General features: G+C 55.6%; 1 protein-coding gene across 1 annotated transcript; it reads right to left on the bottom strand.

Annotated features, from left to right (window-relative positions):
* Positions 1-2: 2 nt before the first annotated feature.
* On the bottom strand, positions 3-15,103 carry ADORA2B (adenosine A2b receptor). Its single transcript, XM_035560986.2, has 2 exons — positions 14,670-15,103; positions 3-4,244 (listed from the first exon to the last, which is right to left on the bottom strand). The coding sequence occupies exons 1-2, from the start codon at positions 14,996-14,998 to the stop codon at positions 3,551-3,553; spliced, it is 1,023 nt and encodes a 340-aa protein (XP_035416879.1). The 5' UTR covers positions 14,999-15,103; the 3' UTR covers positions 3-3,550.
* Positions 15,104-15,961: the final 858 nt, after the last annotated feature.

Here is a 15,961-nt window from a genome sequence, read left to right as displayed (position 1 = left end):
CTGACTTCGGTTTCATTTATTTAAGCTATTCTTGGGATTTCTGAAGATGTTTGAACTAATCTGTGGCAATGTGGAGACACAATCAGTCCGGCAGACCTCTGGGTGACCACGGAGCCTCATTAACCGCTCTCACTGTGACTGCCCCCAACCCCTGTCCAGTACCACAAGGTTTTGGGGACTCGGCCTTGCAACGAGTGAGCCTGCAGTGGCTCTTGGCAGCAGGCTGCTCAGGGCAATTTCCAATCCATCGCTGGCAAACCTGTACCAGGGACTGGGGAGGGGATCCCTCAGCACCTCCAGGCTGATGACAGCTGTGTGCTGCGTGGGCCTCGCTTCCGTGCTTACTGTAACACGGGGTCTTTGGAAGAGTCACTGGTGGCTGTGTTTTTAGATCGACCCATTTCAGACAAGCCGGCCACCTCCTGCTGGCAGGCAGGGCAGGGCCGTCCCCATCAGACACGGGCAAAAGCGGCGACTGCTGCTACCCTGCTCCACACAGCAAGTGAGCCTGGAACCGGCTCCTTCCAGCTCCGTGACTTCCATGCCCTGAGACTGGTCTCCTCCCCATGCCCAGTGTGTGGGTTTGTATGATACACCGTGTGAACACAACACCGCACAAAATGATGGGGCACAGGCTGAGCCAGGTTGTGTAGGTGGTAAATTAAGCATTTTGTACGTAAATAACAAAAAGTTACTGCAAATACAAAATCTGAGCAACATGAGGAAAACACATCCTTCCTATGTACATCAGAGCAGTAACGAGTGACAGCTGAACATCCCCAGCTGCACTCTACAGAAAGTTCCTCTGCCATTTTCACTTCACATTTTTATAGAAACTTTCAGAGCTTTTTTTTGAGGAGGGGTGAGAGGGTGTCCTAGTTTTATTTTGCCTTGAAATGACTTTGGCTCAGATCCACGAAGGCACTTAATGTGCCTAAATGCCACGGTGACCCAGGCCATAGTTACCGGCTAACGATCTGATGGCACGTTCACACAAAGGAGATGCCTCGTCTGTATAGAGGAATTCTGGCTCATGAGAGGCATATGGAAGGTAGCAGTAGTGGATGCTGCTCTGCAGTGCTGTCACACACAGGCGAGTGCTCTGGGACCAGCTCTTTGTGTGGCGGTGCTGTGCACTTCAGTCTGTTCTGAGCTGTCCAGAGTTCGGTTCATTTTCGGCGAGCAGGAGGCGAGGGATTGCGTTCTTTGTTGTAAGGATAAATGTGGCTTGCAACCACTTTGCAACACTGCCAGACCTGCAGGTGAAACCCTGCTTGTTTCCAGCCACGATTAACAGAAGGAACATGGCCAAAGATAATACAGAAGGGAAGGAATGAAAGGAGAGCCAAACCCTGCCTAAATGGTGGGAGGCGGCTACATGTGTTAGCTGGACCACGACCAAGGCAGATGCAGCAAAGCTGAGTGGGGATGTTAAAGGAGAAACCCTCTGGACAGTAACTTTGTTCAGATTCATCTTGGAAGTGCCAGGATCTGAGATACCGAGCTGTGGCTGAACTTGGGCATTGCCTAAGCATGTGCTAACCCCACCAGAGCTTCTAACCCCCACCGGAGCTCACTGGTGCTTCACCAAGGCCTGGGTCTGGCTATAACGGCTCAGCTGCTGCACACGGTAGCAAAACCCACCACTTCCAGCAACCTGTGTGCGTGGTGGGCCCTAGGGCATACCCGCAGCCTGCAGGTCACGCAGCTGTCACTGCAGATGCTGCAGGAGCAGGATTTCTTCAGATCAGATTTTCAGAGCTGCTTTTCAGCTGATTTGAGGCGGTATTTGTCATCCATGTATGCCAGAGAAATGGAACTTGGGTCTTATATTGCCCCCTCCCTCCTTCTAGTGCAACACAGTTGAAAAAATAGCCACTTTCTGTATGAGTCAAGTACAGTTTATCAGGGACAAACTGCTCCAGGCATCGCAGTCTGTCCACGGGGCCTGTTCTTCAGGAACTGGATGTGTTTAAATTTCCTTCCCTGTCACCTGGCTCTGAAAGGGCTGCTCCCCACCTCTGGCTCCCTGCATGGCTGAGGAAGGCTGGTGTTCTGGGTTACCACTGAAAACTCCAGCTCCTGTTTGGTGATTTCTGACTCCTTTCCTCACCCCATTCCTCTGTTGTGGAATGGAAATGCCCCGCTAAATAAAAGGCCTCCCAGAAACATCGGGTTGCTGGCAGCAATCTGGAGACGTGGCGCTGGTACTTTAGAAAATACGGCACTCTTCTTCCCACCTTTGTGTAGCTTTGTGTACCAGAGTTACATATTAAATCAGCTGCAGTAATTACTGAGCTGTGGCTGCAGAGTTATTAACTTCCAGCCCAGACTAAGACCGCTCTGCTGCTGAGGGCCTCGCGCTCTGGCAGGCCGGGGCTCTGCGGCTGGCTGCAGCGTCAGGGCCCCTTAGTGCCAGGCCAGCTCCGGCCCCACAGAGCCTGGCCAACACCAGGCCGCGAGTCAAAGCATTCTCTCAAGCAAGTTAGTTCCCTTCCAGTCTCTTCTGCTACTGATGCAGGTCAAGATTAAAAAATAAAAAAATGAAAAATGACAATTAGAGCACTCACAGCTTCTGGGGCTTTTAGGAATCAGGCGAGCCGCAGTACCCAGCTATCACAGCTAAAACCTGCGCTTCTGAAACACTGCAAGTCTGTCAAGTTTTGATGTGGAAGCAAAAAAAAAATAAAAATAAAAAGGGGGGGGTTGGGGGGGAGTGTTGCCACAGCTCTTGGAGAGTTTGGACCATGACGGCCAGGGCACATCTGCCTTCTGCATTTTGATAGCAGGAAACAGATTTGAAATAAAACCTGAAGCGTTGGGCTGCACAAGCTAGTATGTCCTGTAGAACAAAGTCATTTAAAGGCAATAAAAGTGCTGTTCTACAGCTTCAGTCAACCCTTTTTCTAAAGTTTTCTGTTTTAGTAAGTAGCGCTTCGATAACGGGACCGGAATACACGGCCAGGTCTGATCTTGTTTCCCCATCAGCACGGCCGCGTCTCTCAGAGCCTGGAACACAGATTCAGTTTCACACCAGCAACTGGGCTAAGAAAGACTTTTTCCCATTGGAGAATACTAGCTGCATCAAACAATTGATGGAATAATTAGGGTATTACCAAAGTGCTGTCAAGTATGAACAACCCCAAAACACAACATTATTACTCCTATATCAATAAAGAGATTAAAAAATAATAAAAATAATTAAAATAAAAATCCGAGGACTTGACATGAGCAGCACAATCGGGGAAACACCCCCAGCAGGTGGGTCCTCCACAGTCAGTGTCTGACCTGGAAAGGAAGTACAACGCGATCAGCAGCGCTCACGCAACCTGGCTTTACAGTGGAGGGTGAACTGCACTCAGTCTCCCCAGTCAGGTTATCCCTCTAGGAGGCACTATGTTAATTACAAAAATAAAAAAATACAGCTGCGTAACTGCATAGTGGTCATTTGTGAGCACTCCCGGAGGAGCTGGCTGTAACTGTCACATAGGCACAGGGAGGAGTAGTGTCGGGGACAGGCTGCAACGCCCCGGGAGCAGGCTGTGCAAGGTCAGAGGGTCCCAGGGGCTGCTGGAGTGTTAGCGTTGGTGACAGTCAGGTGCTGCTTGTTGTCAGTGGTGCACTTGGGGAAGTCGTCCGTCTTACAGAGGATCTTGGAAATGATTTTGCGGAAGGTGTAGCGGAAGTCCCTGATCCTGTAGGCATAGATGATGGGGTTGATGACAGAGTTGGCGTGCGAGAGGATGATGGCCATGTACATCACCCACTCGGGCTTGGATTTGGAGAACTCCTCATGGAAGTGAGTAATGCAGTTCAAGATATGCAGGGGCAGCCAACAGAAGGCAAAAAGTCCCACAATGATGGCCAGAGACTTGGCTGCGTGGACCTCCTTCTGCAGTGTGGTCCGGGAGTTGCCCATCAGCTCGATCTGATGCAGCTGTTTGCAGGCAACAATAAATATCTTAATGTAGATTCCCAGCATGATGACGAGTGGAAGCAGCACGCAGCCAAAGAAGTTGAAGTACACCATGTAGCTCATAGTCACCACGTTCTCAAAGAGGCACGAGATGAAGCAGCCATGGTGTTCTGCCCCGGAGTCAGGCCCCGTCTCGTTGGTGGAGTTGGGACAACCACTCATGGCTTTATTCCAGCCCATAAGCGGAGTCAGCCCGATTGCGAAGGACAGGAGCCACAGCACAGCGATGAGGCCTCTTGCCCTCTTCCCAGTCACCAGACTGTTATACCTGCAGCATCGAGATGAGAGCCGAGATAGGGGCATTAATTACATGAGCGCTCGTGACTTCCCTGCAGTTCAAGTCATTGGCATTTTGGCCAACTCCACAAAATCCCCACCCACACCCCCATGGGAACCTCACCTCTGTGATCCCCAAGGGGAAAAAAATCTCACCTCTGCTCCACGCCTACGCGAGGTGATTTGGGGAGCTGAGTCACATACTATTCCCGTGGGCTGCCAGGCACTGCCCTGGCCCGCGAGCATCAGCCCGGTGAGACTTCAGTAGGAGGTAAGGGCACAGAGTCTTAAAAAAGGCTTTACCATTGCATGAGCCTAAACCACAGACTGCACGGATGGCCAGCACACGACCGTGGAAGACTCACTCCGCAACCAGCACCTGGCTCTCCTGGCTGAGCACCCACCGCCGGGCACGCCACAGCGCGCTGCTGGGCTACGTGAACTTCTGGGCTGACCAATTCCAGCCGAGCCAGTGCTGGCTCCCACTTGTACGCTGTGATGGGCAGCCAAAGGCTTAACCAGCATCGCCCCACGCTCTTACAGCCTCTACGCCACAGGCTGCTTGCTTCAACTTGGGCTGCTCTTACGCCTGCAGCAATGCTGGCTTTTACTGCAGATTGCAGCGGTCCAGTAACGTGCTGGCAGTCCCCGTGCTACCTCGTACACCAACGTGGGAAGTACACATGTGTGTGGAAACCATGGATCCTACCAGTTTCCCAAACAGTGCAATTGCTGGCTCACACATGCCAGACTGCAGCCCACGCGAGCTTGTTGTGGCTGGATAACAAACACCCTGGCAGAACTCTGAGCCAGCATCTGCTAATGATGGATTGCTTAGGAGATTTACAAGCTAGGGTTTATGTCTCCATTCTGAGTGGAATGTCAGAACCTCTGGGCTGTTCTCCCTCCTTTCACCTTCCCTGCTTTGTGCACCCTCTGACAGTGCTGATGGGGGCAGCTTCCCTTAGCTCCCAGGGCTGGCATCAGCCTCTGCTGCTTGAGTACGTGACACCGCAGCTGGATGTAAAGACCCCGATTTTAAAGCAAACGCTTTCCTTGGGCTGCTCTTATGAAGAATTTCAGCAAGGGCCAAACTGATGCAGTACAGGGAGACGCAGAGCCCCACACCTCTCTGAACCCCAAGGACTGGGTGCCTGCATGGCCAGGAAAGCCCAGGTGCCCCCAGCCCCCAGACGCCCAGAGAAGCAGGTGGTGCAGGCACCTAGAGAGGGAAGGGACAAGCTGGTCTGGGTGCGATGAGAACAGATGCCAGCATCAAAACACCACTTGGCTCTCGTTTTGGAGATACGAAGAACCCAGCGATTGCCAGAAAGACAACATGAGAAACCCATTCCCGTCCTGCCCGCAGCCAGTTAGCGTCCACTGGCCCACGGACGTGTCCCCCCTTCCCACACCCTCCTTTCACTGCTTGTTTACTCTGGCTTCGCTACCCTGCTCCTCCTTTCCTAAGAACGTTTGTTCTGATTTTCTTCCGGCCCGTGAGGCAGGGGAGGGTTTTTATTCCCACAGAACCGCAGCTGTGCATCTGAATCACGCTGGCGTCGCCTCCGTGCGCGCGTGGCCGTCTCCTCCTGGAAGCTGCAGAGGCGGCGGGGCCAGGCTGGGAGGAGAGGCCAGGGGGCTCGTGTCAGCTCCGAGCACCCGGAGGAGGCAGCAACCCAAGGTGCAGGTTTGCTCCTGCACTTCTCTCTCATTATTACTGAGCCTCGCTGCCTCGGATCAGCAATTATCGGTCGGGGCATCAGCAAGGCCAAGCCCTTCACTTTCAGAACGCCGTGCCTGCTGTCAGGAGCCCGACCTGCTCTGGGGCTGTGGAACCTGGAAACTTTAAGATGGGATTCGGAGCAGGATCCCAGCAATCTTGGCAAAGTCGGAGCCTCGAGCTACTGCTGGCCTTGGCCAGGCTGAGTCAGTGCTGCAGAGAGGACCAGGGACCGCTCCTGACCTTTACGGCTCTGCACGTGGGAAGAAAAAAATGCGGCCATGGGAGCCCACAAGCCGTCTCAGGCTCCCCGGCTTGTGCTGCTCACTCCTAGCTGACCGCTTTTGTTGCTGCTCCGCAGCCTCAGTCCCGTCACATTACAAAAACCATTGCAGCAGCCATGGAAAATGCAAAAGCGAGCCCAGCTCAGAAAGAGAAAGTGAAGGAGTCGAGGCTTTGTCTCGCCAGAGGCTCTGCGCAGCTGAACCAAGAGGCACAGCCCTGTGTGGGCAGCACGGTGCAGAGCAGCCACGGCTCAGCCGCATCCTGCACCGGTGACACTGGTGCTGCCTCTTGCTGAAAGCACATGGCCCCAGAAAGGCTTTTTTCCTTTTTTTTTTTTTTTTTTCCTGGTCCCCTCTGGAAAGATAGTGCCCAGCTCGCAGGTTTGCGGAACCAACTGAGAAGCCACTTAGCTTCCCGGTGCCTGTAATGGAGGCCTGTTCATTCTCACTGCTCACTCTTCCCTCGCATGCAGAAGAGGAGTGAGCTGGGATCGAGGTGAAGCAGGAGCCCCCTCGGTGAGAAGGAAGAGATGGAAAAACGTGCCGTGCCACACCACGCGTGCCTCCAGCAGTGGGTCCATCACAGGTGGATCACGGCCGCTGTGCAGGCTGACTGGAGGCTGCTGGTGGTGGCGAAGGCCCTGCAAAAGCTGCTCACTGAGAGGAGGCCCACATGAAGCCAGGGACAGTTCGGCGTTCTAAAAGTGTTGGCTAATTACCCTCTTATTACAGCTATGTGGTGAGAAACTGCCCGCATTGAGTTAGCAGAAGCTAACCATGCACTTAAAGGCGTGCAAAGCCACCACGCGGAGCCACCGCCACAAAGCAGCGGCAAAAAACCCTCCTCCCTGAGCACGCGGAGATGTGAGGAACCAACACATTGTCACAGCTCACAATGCGCCAGAAAACCACTCCTTCACTCTTTCAGGCTTAATATTATCAGGCAAGAAACTGTTAAAGTAAATTTACTCACCTAAGTCCGCTCAATTAATGCACAACAAATATTGAATCTCCTCTGTGTTTCTGCTTAGAGGCTTCAAATGTTGCTTTAGTGTAAATAACAGCTGAATATTTAAAAATGATTTATTGAGATGAAATAACCTGGTGATGCATTAGTTCCTTTTACACAGCCTGGCAAAGTCTCTTTACTGGCATAATCATCGCCAAACAGCTAATTATCTCAGCTCCCACCCAGTCGAGAGGCTGCAGAAGCACCGATGCCATCCCCAGCCACCGGCGCTGTGCTGTGATCACAAAGAGAGTCAAGTTTCTGTTTTTCCGACAAAAATAGCGATGCACTGGCTGTCAGTTAACAGCCACGCAGCCCACATTGTGCTGGACCAAATAGTTCCCAGGGAGGCTGGAGGAGAGGTCCCCTGAGCTGGCCGCGGGCTGGAGGTAGCAGCCTTCCCTCGGCATCGTCTCTGCTTGGTGGGATGTTCGAGGTTTTGCGGGGTTTCTTCCCCCCGGCAGCTCTCACTGCACTCCCAAAGCTGTTTGCTAGAGCTGGCCACGCCAGGACACCCCGGCAGGCACTGCCGAGCACAGCTGGGTGGCAGGGATGGGGCTTGGGTGCTGTGCGGAGGCACCGAGTCCTGTCCTGCACGTACCTGGCATCTCCCCCGTGAGCTCCTGCAGTGTCCCCACCCCGAGATCACCCAAGCAGCGCCGCTGCTGTCCAACCAGGAGCAGCCAGGGCATAATTCAGCATTTGGGGGCATGAGATTGGGGCCACAAGGCAGCAGCGACCTGGGGGAACAGTCCCAAAGGGGCTGTACCCAGCCCAGGAGGAGGCGGTCAGGAAGCCGTGGTGCCACAGCCTTTCCCCATCCTCTGCTACTGGAGACACGAAAATGAGCTCCAGAACCTCCTGGAGCTCACCTGGGGGAGCCAGCAGCGTCTCAGCCGTGTCCTGGCACCTTCAGAGCCTCTGGGGTTGTATTTTGGGGCAGGCAGGCCCTGGCTCCCTCCCCGTTTCGCCCCATGCCCAGCGTGCCGGATGCAGGGAGCCGAGCAGACGGGGAGCTCGCAGCACTTGCACTCCGCAGGTGCTCCGCTACAAACAAGCAGCGATAATTTATAGGTTTCTATTTTAAGGGTGAAGAAAAAAAAAATACAGACACCTCCATTCACAAGGGGAGAGAGCCGTTTGGCTGCCAAGCATTGTATCGTTGTCATCTACTTGCAGCTGTACTTTTCATCATGCTCCTTTTTTTTTTTTTCTTTTTTCCTTTTTCTTTCTTTTCAGTGTAACGACACAAACTGCGCACCAGTGCTGCCGCTCCGTTTGCTCCACGCACAGCCGCGGAGCAGACATCACATATTAGACGAAATATCCTGGCAGGACATTTTAAATGAATCACAAATTGCACCTTAGAGAGTAAGAAAGAAAGAAAGAAAGAAAGAAAAAAAAAAAAAAAAAGGCAAAAGCTGCGCTGTCTCCCCAGGAAGGAGTTGGCGGCGAGAGTGAGAAATCTGATTAGTGGCTACGGCGCGGGCCGAGGAAGCAGGACATCTGCGTGCGGCCGCGGCCAGTCGCAGACAAATCGCTTCCTCCCTGCATCTGCCCCCGTTGTGCGCATGGGGAGGCAGCGGCGGCCCCCGTGCGCTCCCCGCCTCCTGCCCTTCCTGCCGGGGGCACGGAGCCGGGGGGGGCCGCAGCGAAGGTGAGCCCGGTGGGCACCTGGTGGGGTTGGAGGTGTCTCAGCATCGCCCGTTCCCGGCTGCCACCCTCGGTGCTTTGTGTGGTCGGGGGAGGGCCAGGTGGCAGATCCCCAAGTCGCTCTTCATGGACAGGTGTTGAAGCCCTTCCAAAAGCCCCCAAACCACCGCGCTCCTCACCCAGCAGGGCACCACCCCGCAGAGCCCCTGCAGCCCTGGCAGGTCAGCACGAGGCGTAAATGTGACGGGGGAGCTCGAGGATGTGGCCATCGCCCGGTCCTACATGTCACCTTGTCCCTCACAGAGCCCGAGCCACGCGGGTCCAGCAGCTCCCGCTGGACCTGGTTGTGGTGCTCAACACCCGAGTGCTTTCCCAGCACCAAACCGGTGCTCACAGAGCACCAAAGGGCACTGGCGGTGGCACGGGCACACCCAAGGGATGTGCTCGCGGGTTATTTGTGGCTCATGCCAGGCCTGATGTCCTCAGGAGGCTTAGGGAGATAATCCCCTCTTCGGCGTGTGCGAATTCCCTGAACCAAGCCGTGAGAGCAGAACGGGGAGGGGGCAGCTCCGCACATCTGCAGGCACAGCTGGTGTCACCGACCCTGGCATCCTGCCGAAGCTGTGCCAACGCACGGCAGCAGCAGCAGCCTCAGCACCCTCTGCCGAGGGCCAGGGCAGGACGGTCCTAAAAGACTCAGTTTTACAGTGTGTGCTCATTGCCACGACGAACCGCAAACTCATAATAAAAGAGGTCTTACCTCTGTAGCAAAAATTCTGCCAGATTTCAAAACCTGCTTTTTTTCCATTTAAAAATTAACATACTTTTTTTTTTCTTCTTCTCCTTTTTTACAGGATCACCTGACCGAACCAGAAAAAAGCCCTGAACCCCAGAGCTCTGGGTCCTGGTTCAGCCCAAGGTCCGTGCCCCGAGCCGACCCCTGGAAGCAGCTGCGTGCTCCTCTCCCCGACATCCCTGCTGCCCCTGCAGGAGTTGCAGAGCTCCCAGGGACAATTAACATCCTGCCGGGATTTTTGCTCTTTGCCAGGGAGGGAAGTGGCCCCTGAGATATGGGAAAAGTATAAAAATTTGGGACATGCATATTTAGGAAATCGGACTGCTGACACCTAAAAATAACTGCTGCTTCCCGCTTCCAGTTTACGACCGTAAGAGCGATTAGCACCGATGTTTTTTGTACGCAGAGAGGCTGCATCCGGAGGCAGCTGCGATGCCCAGCATTAGCTGGTGCCTGCCCCAGCCCCAAACCCCAATGCCTCAAGCACCAAAAACTCCCGAAAGTCATGTCAGTCTCATTGCTTAGGCAGACGCCAGCCCTGCCCATGGTGCTGGGCATGTTTTCTGGGTTTGCTGAGCACTGAGTTAATAAATCGGTGCTAACCTCACGCCGACGGTGCTGCTTGGGGCCTCGGGGTTGGGCACCACGCGTGTGAGCTGCACGCAAACATCAGGACATGCGTGTGAGTCCAGACAAAGGGTAGTGCAAGGATTTCCCCTCCAGAAAGGAAACGAAGTGAGGGCAGAAGGAAGAGCAGCTGCAACTCTGACGCTGGGGCCCGGCAGGCACACAGAAATGGCAGAGGAAGGCCGAGGCTCTGCAGAGGATTTTCTCTCCTCCCCAGGGCTCCAGCCCTACCTCCCCATGACTGCTCACCGGTTTGCTCGGCTGAGGAACAAGCTGAAGGGAACTGGGGAACAATTCCTGCAGGGCAGCAGCCTTCCCGAGGGGAGCAGCTCGGTGGGGAGCCGGCCTGTTGCAGCGGCAGACGCAGGGCAGCGCAGCGGCACGGGGCGCCCGTGATCGAGGCGAGGATGCCCCGGTGGCAGGAGGCGAGGCGAGGGCACCCAGCGTGACGTTGGGCAGGGTTTTTCACTCTGCTTTGGCACTCCAAATACAGATACTCCCCCGTCTCGCCCCAATTCCTTACACATTTGTTCCAGGCTCTTACCCCTACCTCCAACAATGAGCCGCGCCAAAGGATTTTGGTCGAAGCGACTAGAAGGGAACGGTTTTATTCCACCTACAAATCTTTGGCTCGCAGCGGCGGGGCTGTGGGGTGAAATCCAGCCCTGGAGAACGCTGCAGAGCAAAATCTTAGCCCCGCTCCCGTGCCAGATGCTCTGTGGGGTGGATTTGCTGCTGCTGAGACACTGCTGCCTGGCCCCGATACTCTGCTCGCAGCAAGCGCGGCGGGGAAGGGAGCGTTTGTTCGGGGGCTGAGGTGGGAGCAGAGAGCTTATTTATATTTATATATATATTTATATCTGTATCTATATTTATATTTATATTTCTAAAGCACCTACCACCATACTGATAAACACCCTTTGGAACCACTCTGATGGCAGGGGTAAGAACAGGAGTTGGCCTGTTGGTACCTCAGCACTTCTGCTTCCAACCAAATTAAAAAAAAAAAAAAAGCCACAAGACTTTTGCCCCAGGACGGGTGCCGTGTGTTCACAGTGGCACTGACGCGTGCAGGGCAGCAAGGTATGGGCAGGATGAGGCCAGGAGCTGTGTCCTGGAGCCGGGAAGGGGCTGGGAAGGGGCTGGGAGCCGCAGGCACAGGCTGGACCTGGGCAGGAAGGGGGTGCCCCAGCAAATAGTATATTTGTCAAACCCAAACCCAAACAAAAAAACGGGTTTCAAGGGACAGCAAGAATTCACGACTTTGTGGCCAAATTCAGCAAATATTTTTAGCCAGGCGAGGGAGGGTTCCAAAACACCACTTTGAGATTTTATACAATATTTGTTGTGCTCTTCTCTAGCTGGGGACTCATTAGATCCTTCCCAGCCAGGATGCCTCCGTTTCTAAAAGCAGCAGCTGCAGGAAGGGTTAAGCAGCTCAGCAGCAACCTGCCAGGCTGGTCAGGATTGCTGTGTTTCACTGAAGCTTCCAAACCTCGCTGCTTCGATTTGACTGAAACAATTTGCCTCTTCCCCCGTGGGATTTTTGGGTTCAGCCACAGAACTGAAAAATCCATTATTAGCCTGGCTGCAATGCAAACTGCTGCACCGCCTGCAGTCCTGCCCTGCCCGTGTGCTTAAATATCCCTTAAATAACACGAAATAATATGGCAGGCTCCACCCTCAGTGTCCCTGCATGGGTTTCCAGAGGGAGCCACGGTGCACGGGACGCAGGCTGCAGGCTGGGTACAAATCATTAAACGCTCGGTGCCGTGTGGCCCGTTACTGGTCCCTGCACTGGTCTCCAGAAGGAATTTTTTAGTGCAAAAGAAACTTTTCCTACAGCCATCGCTCCCACCAGCGGATCGCCAGCCTTCGCTTTCCGCAGCCCAAGTCTCCCGCTGGGAACAGCGCCTGCAGCCTCCGAGGGCAGCAGCGGGGCCGGATCCTGCCCGCACCACGAGCAGTGTTGGGACAGGCTGGGCACGGGGCTGCTGCTGAGGCTGCCCCAAAAACCCCGGGCTGGAAAACCCGAGCGTGGCAGGGAAGCGTTTCGCCAGCAGAGTTTTATAACATCCTCCCCCCAGCCTTCTGTGTCCTCTTTTGATGCTGGCTGTACAAACAAGAAGCCTTTCGGTGCCAGTCCCTAAGCCTCCTGCTGCTGAAGCAATGGCCTGTCCCAGCCTTTCCAAGAGGTTTTCCTTGCTGCTCACCCCAGGAGCAACGAAACGTGCCTCGGTGCCAAGGCGAAGCTTAATGCAAACCTCGCACCTCGGAGCAGACTAGGATGGGAGTCCTGGATGGCGATTTAGAGCCGAAGGGCTGGACGTGTCCGGCTAGGAGGCAGTCACAGGAATATATATAGATGCACAGAGCAGATGTCCGTGCCAAGGGAATACAGGATTTAGCCTAAGATGGGGTGAAAAAACAGCACTGGGAAAGCATTTGAGCAAGGCAACCCCCCTGGGGCTTCAGCCCACGCAGGTGCACGGACTGACCTGACGGAGAGTCCAGCAAACCTGCTAGAAAGCCGTGTCAAAAGAGTGGAGGAAACACTTGCTGCTTTGTCGGTTGTCAAACCACTTCCCCTCTGCGTACGTTCGAGCAATCCCTCAAAGCGCCCTGACCTGCCGCTCTCATACAGATTCCAGCGAAGCACAAACCCCGCTCACAGGGCTCCGCTGCCGAGCCCTGCAAAAAGCGTTGGTGGTACAAAGGAGGGAAGTCGCGGCTAACAGCCCGAGCCCGACACCGTGCTGGCGGTGGGTGGTGTGATTAAACTGAGAACTAAAAAATCCAAACTGCTCTGGAGCTGCTGCTGTGCCACTGGACCCCATCCCGAGAAAGCCCCAGAGCACACAAACGGAGCAGGCGGCGAGGAATTATCCGAGCCGGGGCCAGTGCCGGCGGCTGGGAAGGATTTATAGGACAGCAGCCGCTTGGATATTGCCCGCTGCTGCCCGCCCGGCGCAGGGCTCAGCCCCGCTCCCCCTCGCTCCGCGCCCCGAGGAATTCCCAGGTCCCACGACACTCGCCCCGCTCAGCACCGCGCGTTTCCATTCCCCGGCTGTATCGTCTGCCCGGTGCCTGAGCAATATCTGCCCAATGCATGGGACTTACAAGGTGCCGGGATAGGGTGAGCGGGTGGGGTTTTTAAGTCGTTTTAGGAAGAATTTATTGCTTAAGCAAGGAGACGCCAGAGCCAAGCAGAACCTGGGGAAGCTGCAGCCCCCGCAGTTCAGCCGGGGTCCCCACTCCGAGGCTGCCCTGCGCCCCCCAGACTCTGCTTGTGGCTGCTCCCCGCAATGCCAGACCCCACCCCGGGGGCTCCATCGACGCACAGTTCCCGGGGAGGGACATCAGAGACAAGGAGAGACCAGATTAACAGATTCAGGTCATTTGTAATGCAAAACCTGGGGGTTTGGTGCACTTAAGGAAGCTGCTGCACCTACTCGCCGTGAAAGTGCCTGTAAAATATATTTAATGCATTCATCCCAGTATAACACAGCGTCCTGTGAATTAGAAGGAAGGCAGCGAAAATTCTGGATGAAAGCCTGAACTGTAAACTTGTGCAAACTGAGGTGTGAATCCTTTCTCCTTCCCTCTCCCCGTAACCGTGTATGCACAGAGCTGACACCTGACATTTACCGAGGTATGCACCCGCTCGTGGCACGCACTCAGAAGGAAAAGGTGTGCATGCGAGCTGGGAAATACAGCACTTGTAAATGCAAAAAACGCATTTTCAGTCCATTTATTATATCTATAAACTGGAGGACTGCCTAGTCAGGCTCTTCCCTGAGTCGAAAACCTGAATTATGCCCAATGTCACATTAAAACCCCTTTAAGATGACTTTCAGCCTCCCTGAAAGTATCACAACCCTAGCTCAGTGGGACAAGGGCTCTCACAGAACAGCCTGCACAACTCTTTCTCTCATGGGCAGGGAAGCAGGAGAAAGAGTGGTTGCTCTTGTATTCATTTATCTGGGAGATGCCCCGAGCCCCAGTAATGGAGGCTGTATAAATACCTACATAGATTAGCTCGACCTGTCCCAGGCTCACTCCTGCATCACTGCGTAGCCTCTGCAGGAAGCCACTGACCCTCCCAAGACAAATAGCCTGAAGACACTGAGCTCCCAAGTAGATCTTCAAGCAAGAGGCAGGACGCTGAGAACCTGATCCCAGTCCTGCAGCAAGTACAAAACTGCTGATATCTTCATTATTGCCACCTGCGAGCAGCAAACCTCACGGCACCGCTAGAGACGGGACGTTGCAGAGAAAGGCACAGCCCTGGTGGTCAGGGGACGGGGCTGCCTCACGTCTCTTACCTCAGCGGGATCTTGATGGCCAGGTATCTGTCGATGGCCACCGCCAGCAAGCTGAAGATGGAGCTTTGGGTCAGCACCAGCACAAAGCAGGCGAAGAAGAGGCAGCTGTGAAAATCCACCTGGAAGCCGATGCTGATGGTGATGGCGAAGGGGATGGCCAGCAAGCCCACGGCGATATCGGCCACGGCCAGCGACACCAGGAAATAGTTGGTGGCGTTCTTCAACGTGCTGTTGATGGCCACGGCCCAGCACACGAGCACGTTGCCGGCGATGGACAGCACGGCGATGATGAGCTCCAGCACGATGTAGGTGGTTTTCAGAGTGTCCATGGCGAGGAGCCGCGACCCTTCACCGCGACGAGGTGCTCGCCCCGGGGCTCGCGGCTACCAAGAGGCCACGGGGCAGCGCTTCCCGCAGAGAACCACCCATCGGGGGCCTCCCCGCAGCCTCCCCCCGGCTCCCGGGGGGCCGGAGGGGCGCGGCGAGCCCCGGCCCGCAGCCCCCCGCCGCCGCCGCCGCCCGCAGCGCCCGGCCCCGGGGGGGCATCCGCGGCCTCCGGGAGCTCCGCGGGGACGCGCTCAGCGCCCGCCCGCCCCCGAGGCCGCCCCCATCGGCGGGGACGGGGCTTGGACGGCACCGAGCGGACGGGAGCGGCCCCCGCTGCCCGCCGGGGGATGCTCCGCAGCCCGGCCGCTCCGCGCGGCGAGCTCCGGCTTTTTGTGCCCATGGGGAGAGCGGGGCGGGGAGTGCGCGGCGAGGCCGCGATTGGACGGGGAGGGCCGGTCCCGGTGCCCGCAGCCCCCCCGCAAACCGGCCCCGGTCCCCCCACCCCTTCCCGCAGCCCCGGTCCCGGTTTTGGGGTTCGGGGAGCGGCGGGCGCGGAGCTGGACCCGGCCCCCGGCGAGGGCTGGGGATTGCCACAGAGCGTTGGGACACCGCCGGGGGGGGGGGGGGGGGGGGGGATTGCCACACCGAGAAAAGTCCCCCCCGGAGCAAGGCGGCTGTTTCATAAAATCCTGACGGCCGCCCGTGGCACCGCGTAACGTTTCCTGGCGTAACGAGATGGCAAAACGCCGTGGATCAGCACGAGCTGGCTGCTAGCCACGGGGCTAGCGTGGTCAGGGTGAGTTCTGCGGGGTCTGGAAAGAATTAAACCCTGATGCAGACACTAAAAAACGGGGTTCCGCAGCGGCGGATCTTAAAACCAGCAGTGAATGTGGAAATAAATTATAATTCAATAGCTACTTACCTCTCGGTCACACCTTTCGTGCGTTATATTGTGTTCGCCATCC

The sequence above is a fragment of the Cygnus atratus genome, chromosome 20 (assembly GCF_013377495.2).
Source record: "Cygnus atratus isolate AKBS03 ecotype Queensland, Australia chromosome 20, CAtr_DNAZoo_HiC_assembly, whole genome shotgun sequence".
In the NCBI taxonomy this organism is placed as follows: domain Eukaryota; kingdom Metazoa; phylum Chordata; class Aves; order Anseriformes; family Anatidae; genus Cygnus; species Cygnus atratus.
Note: the sequence above shows the minus strand (reverse complement) of the source record. Positions and strands in the feature narration are given on the sequence as shown.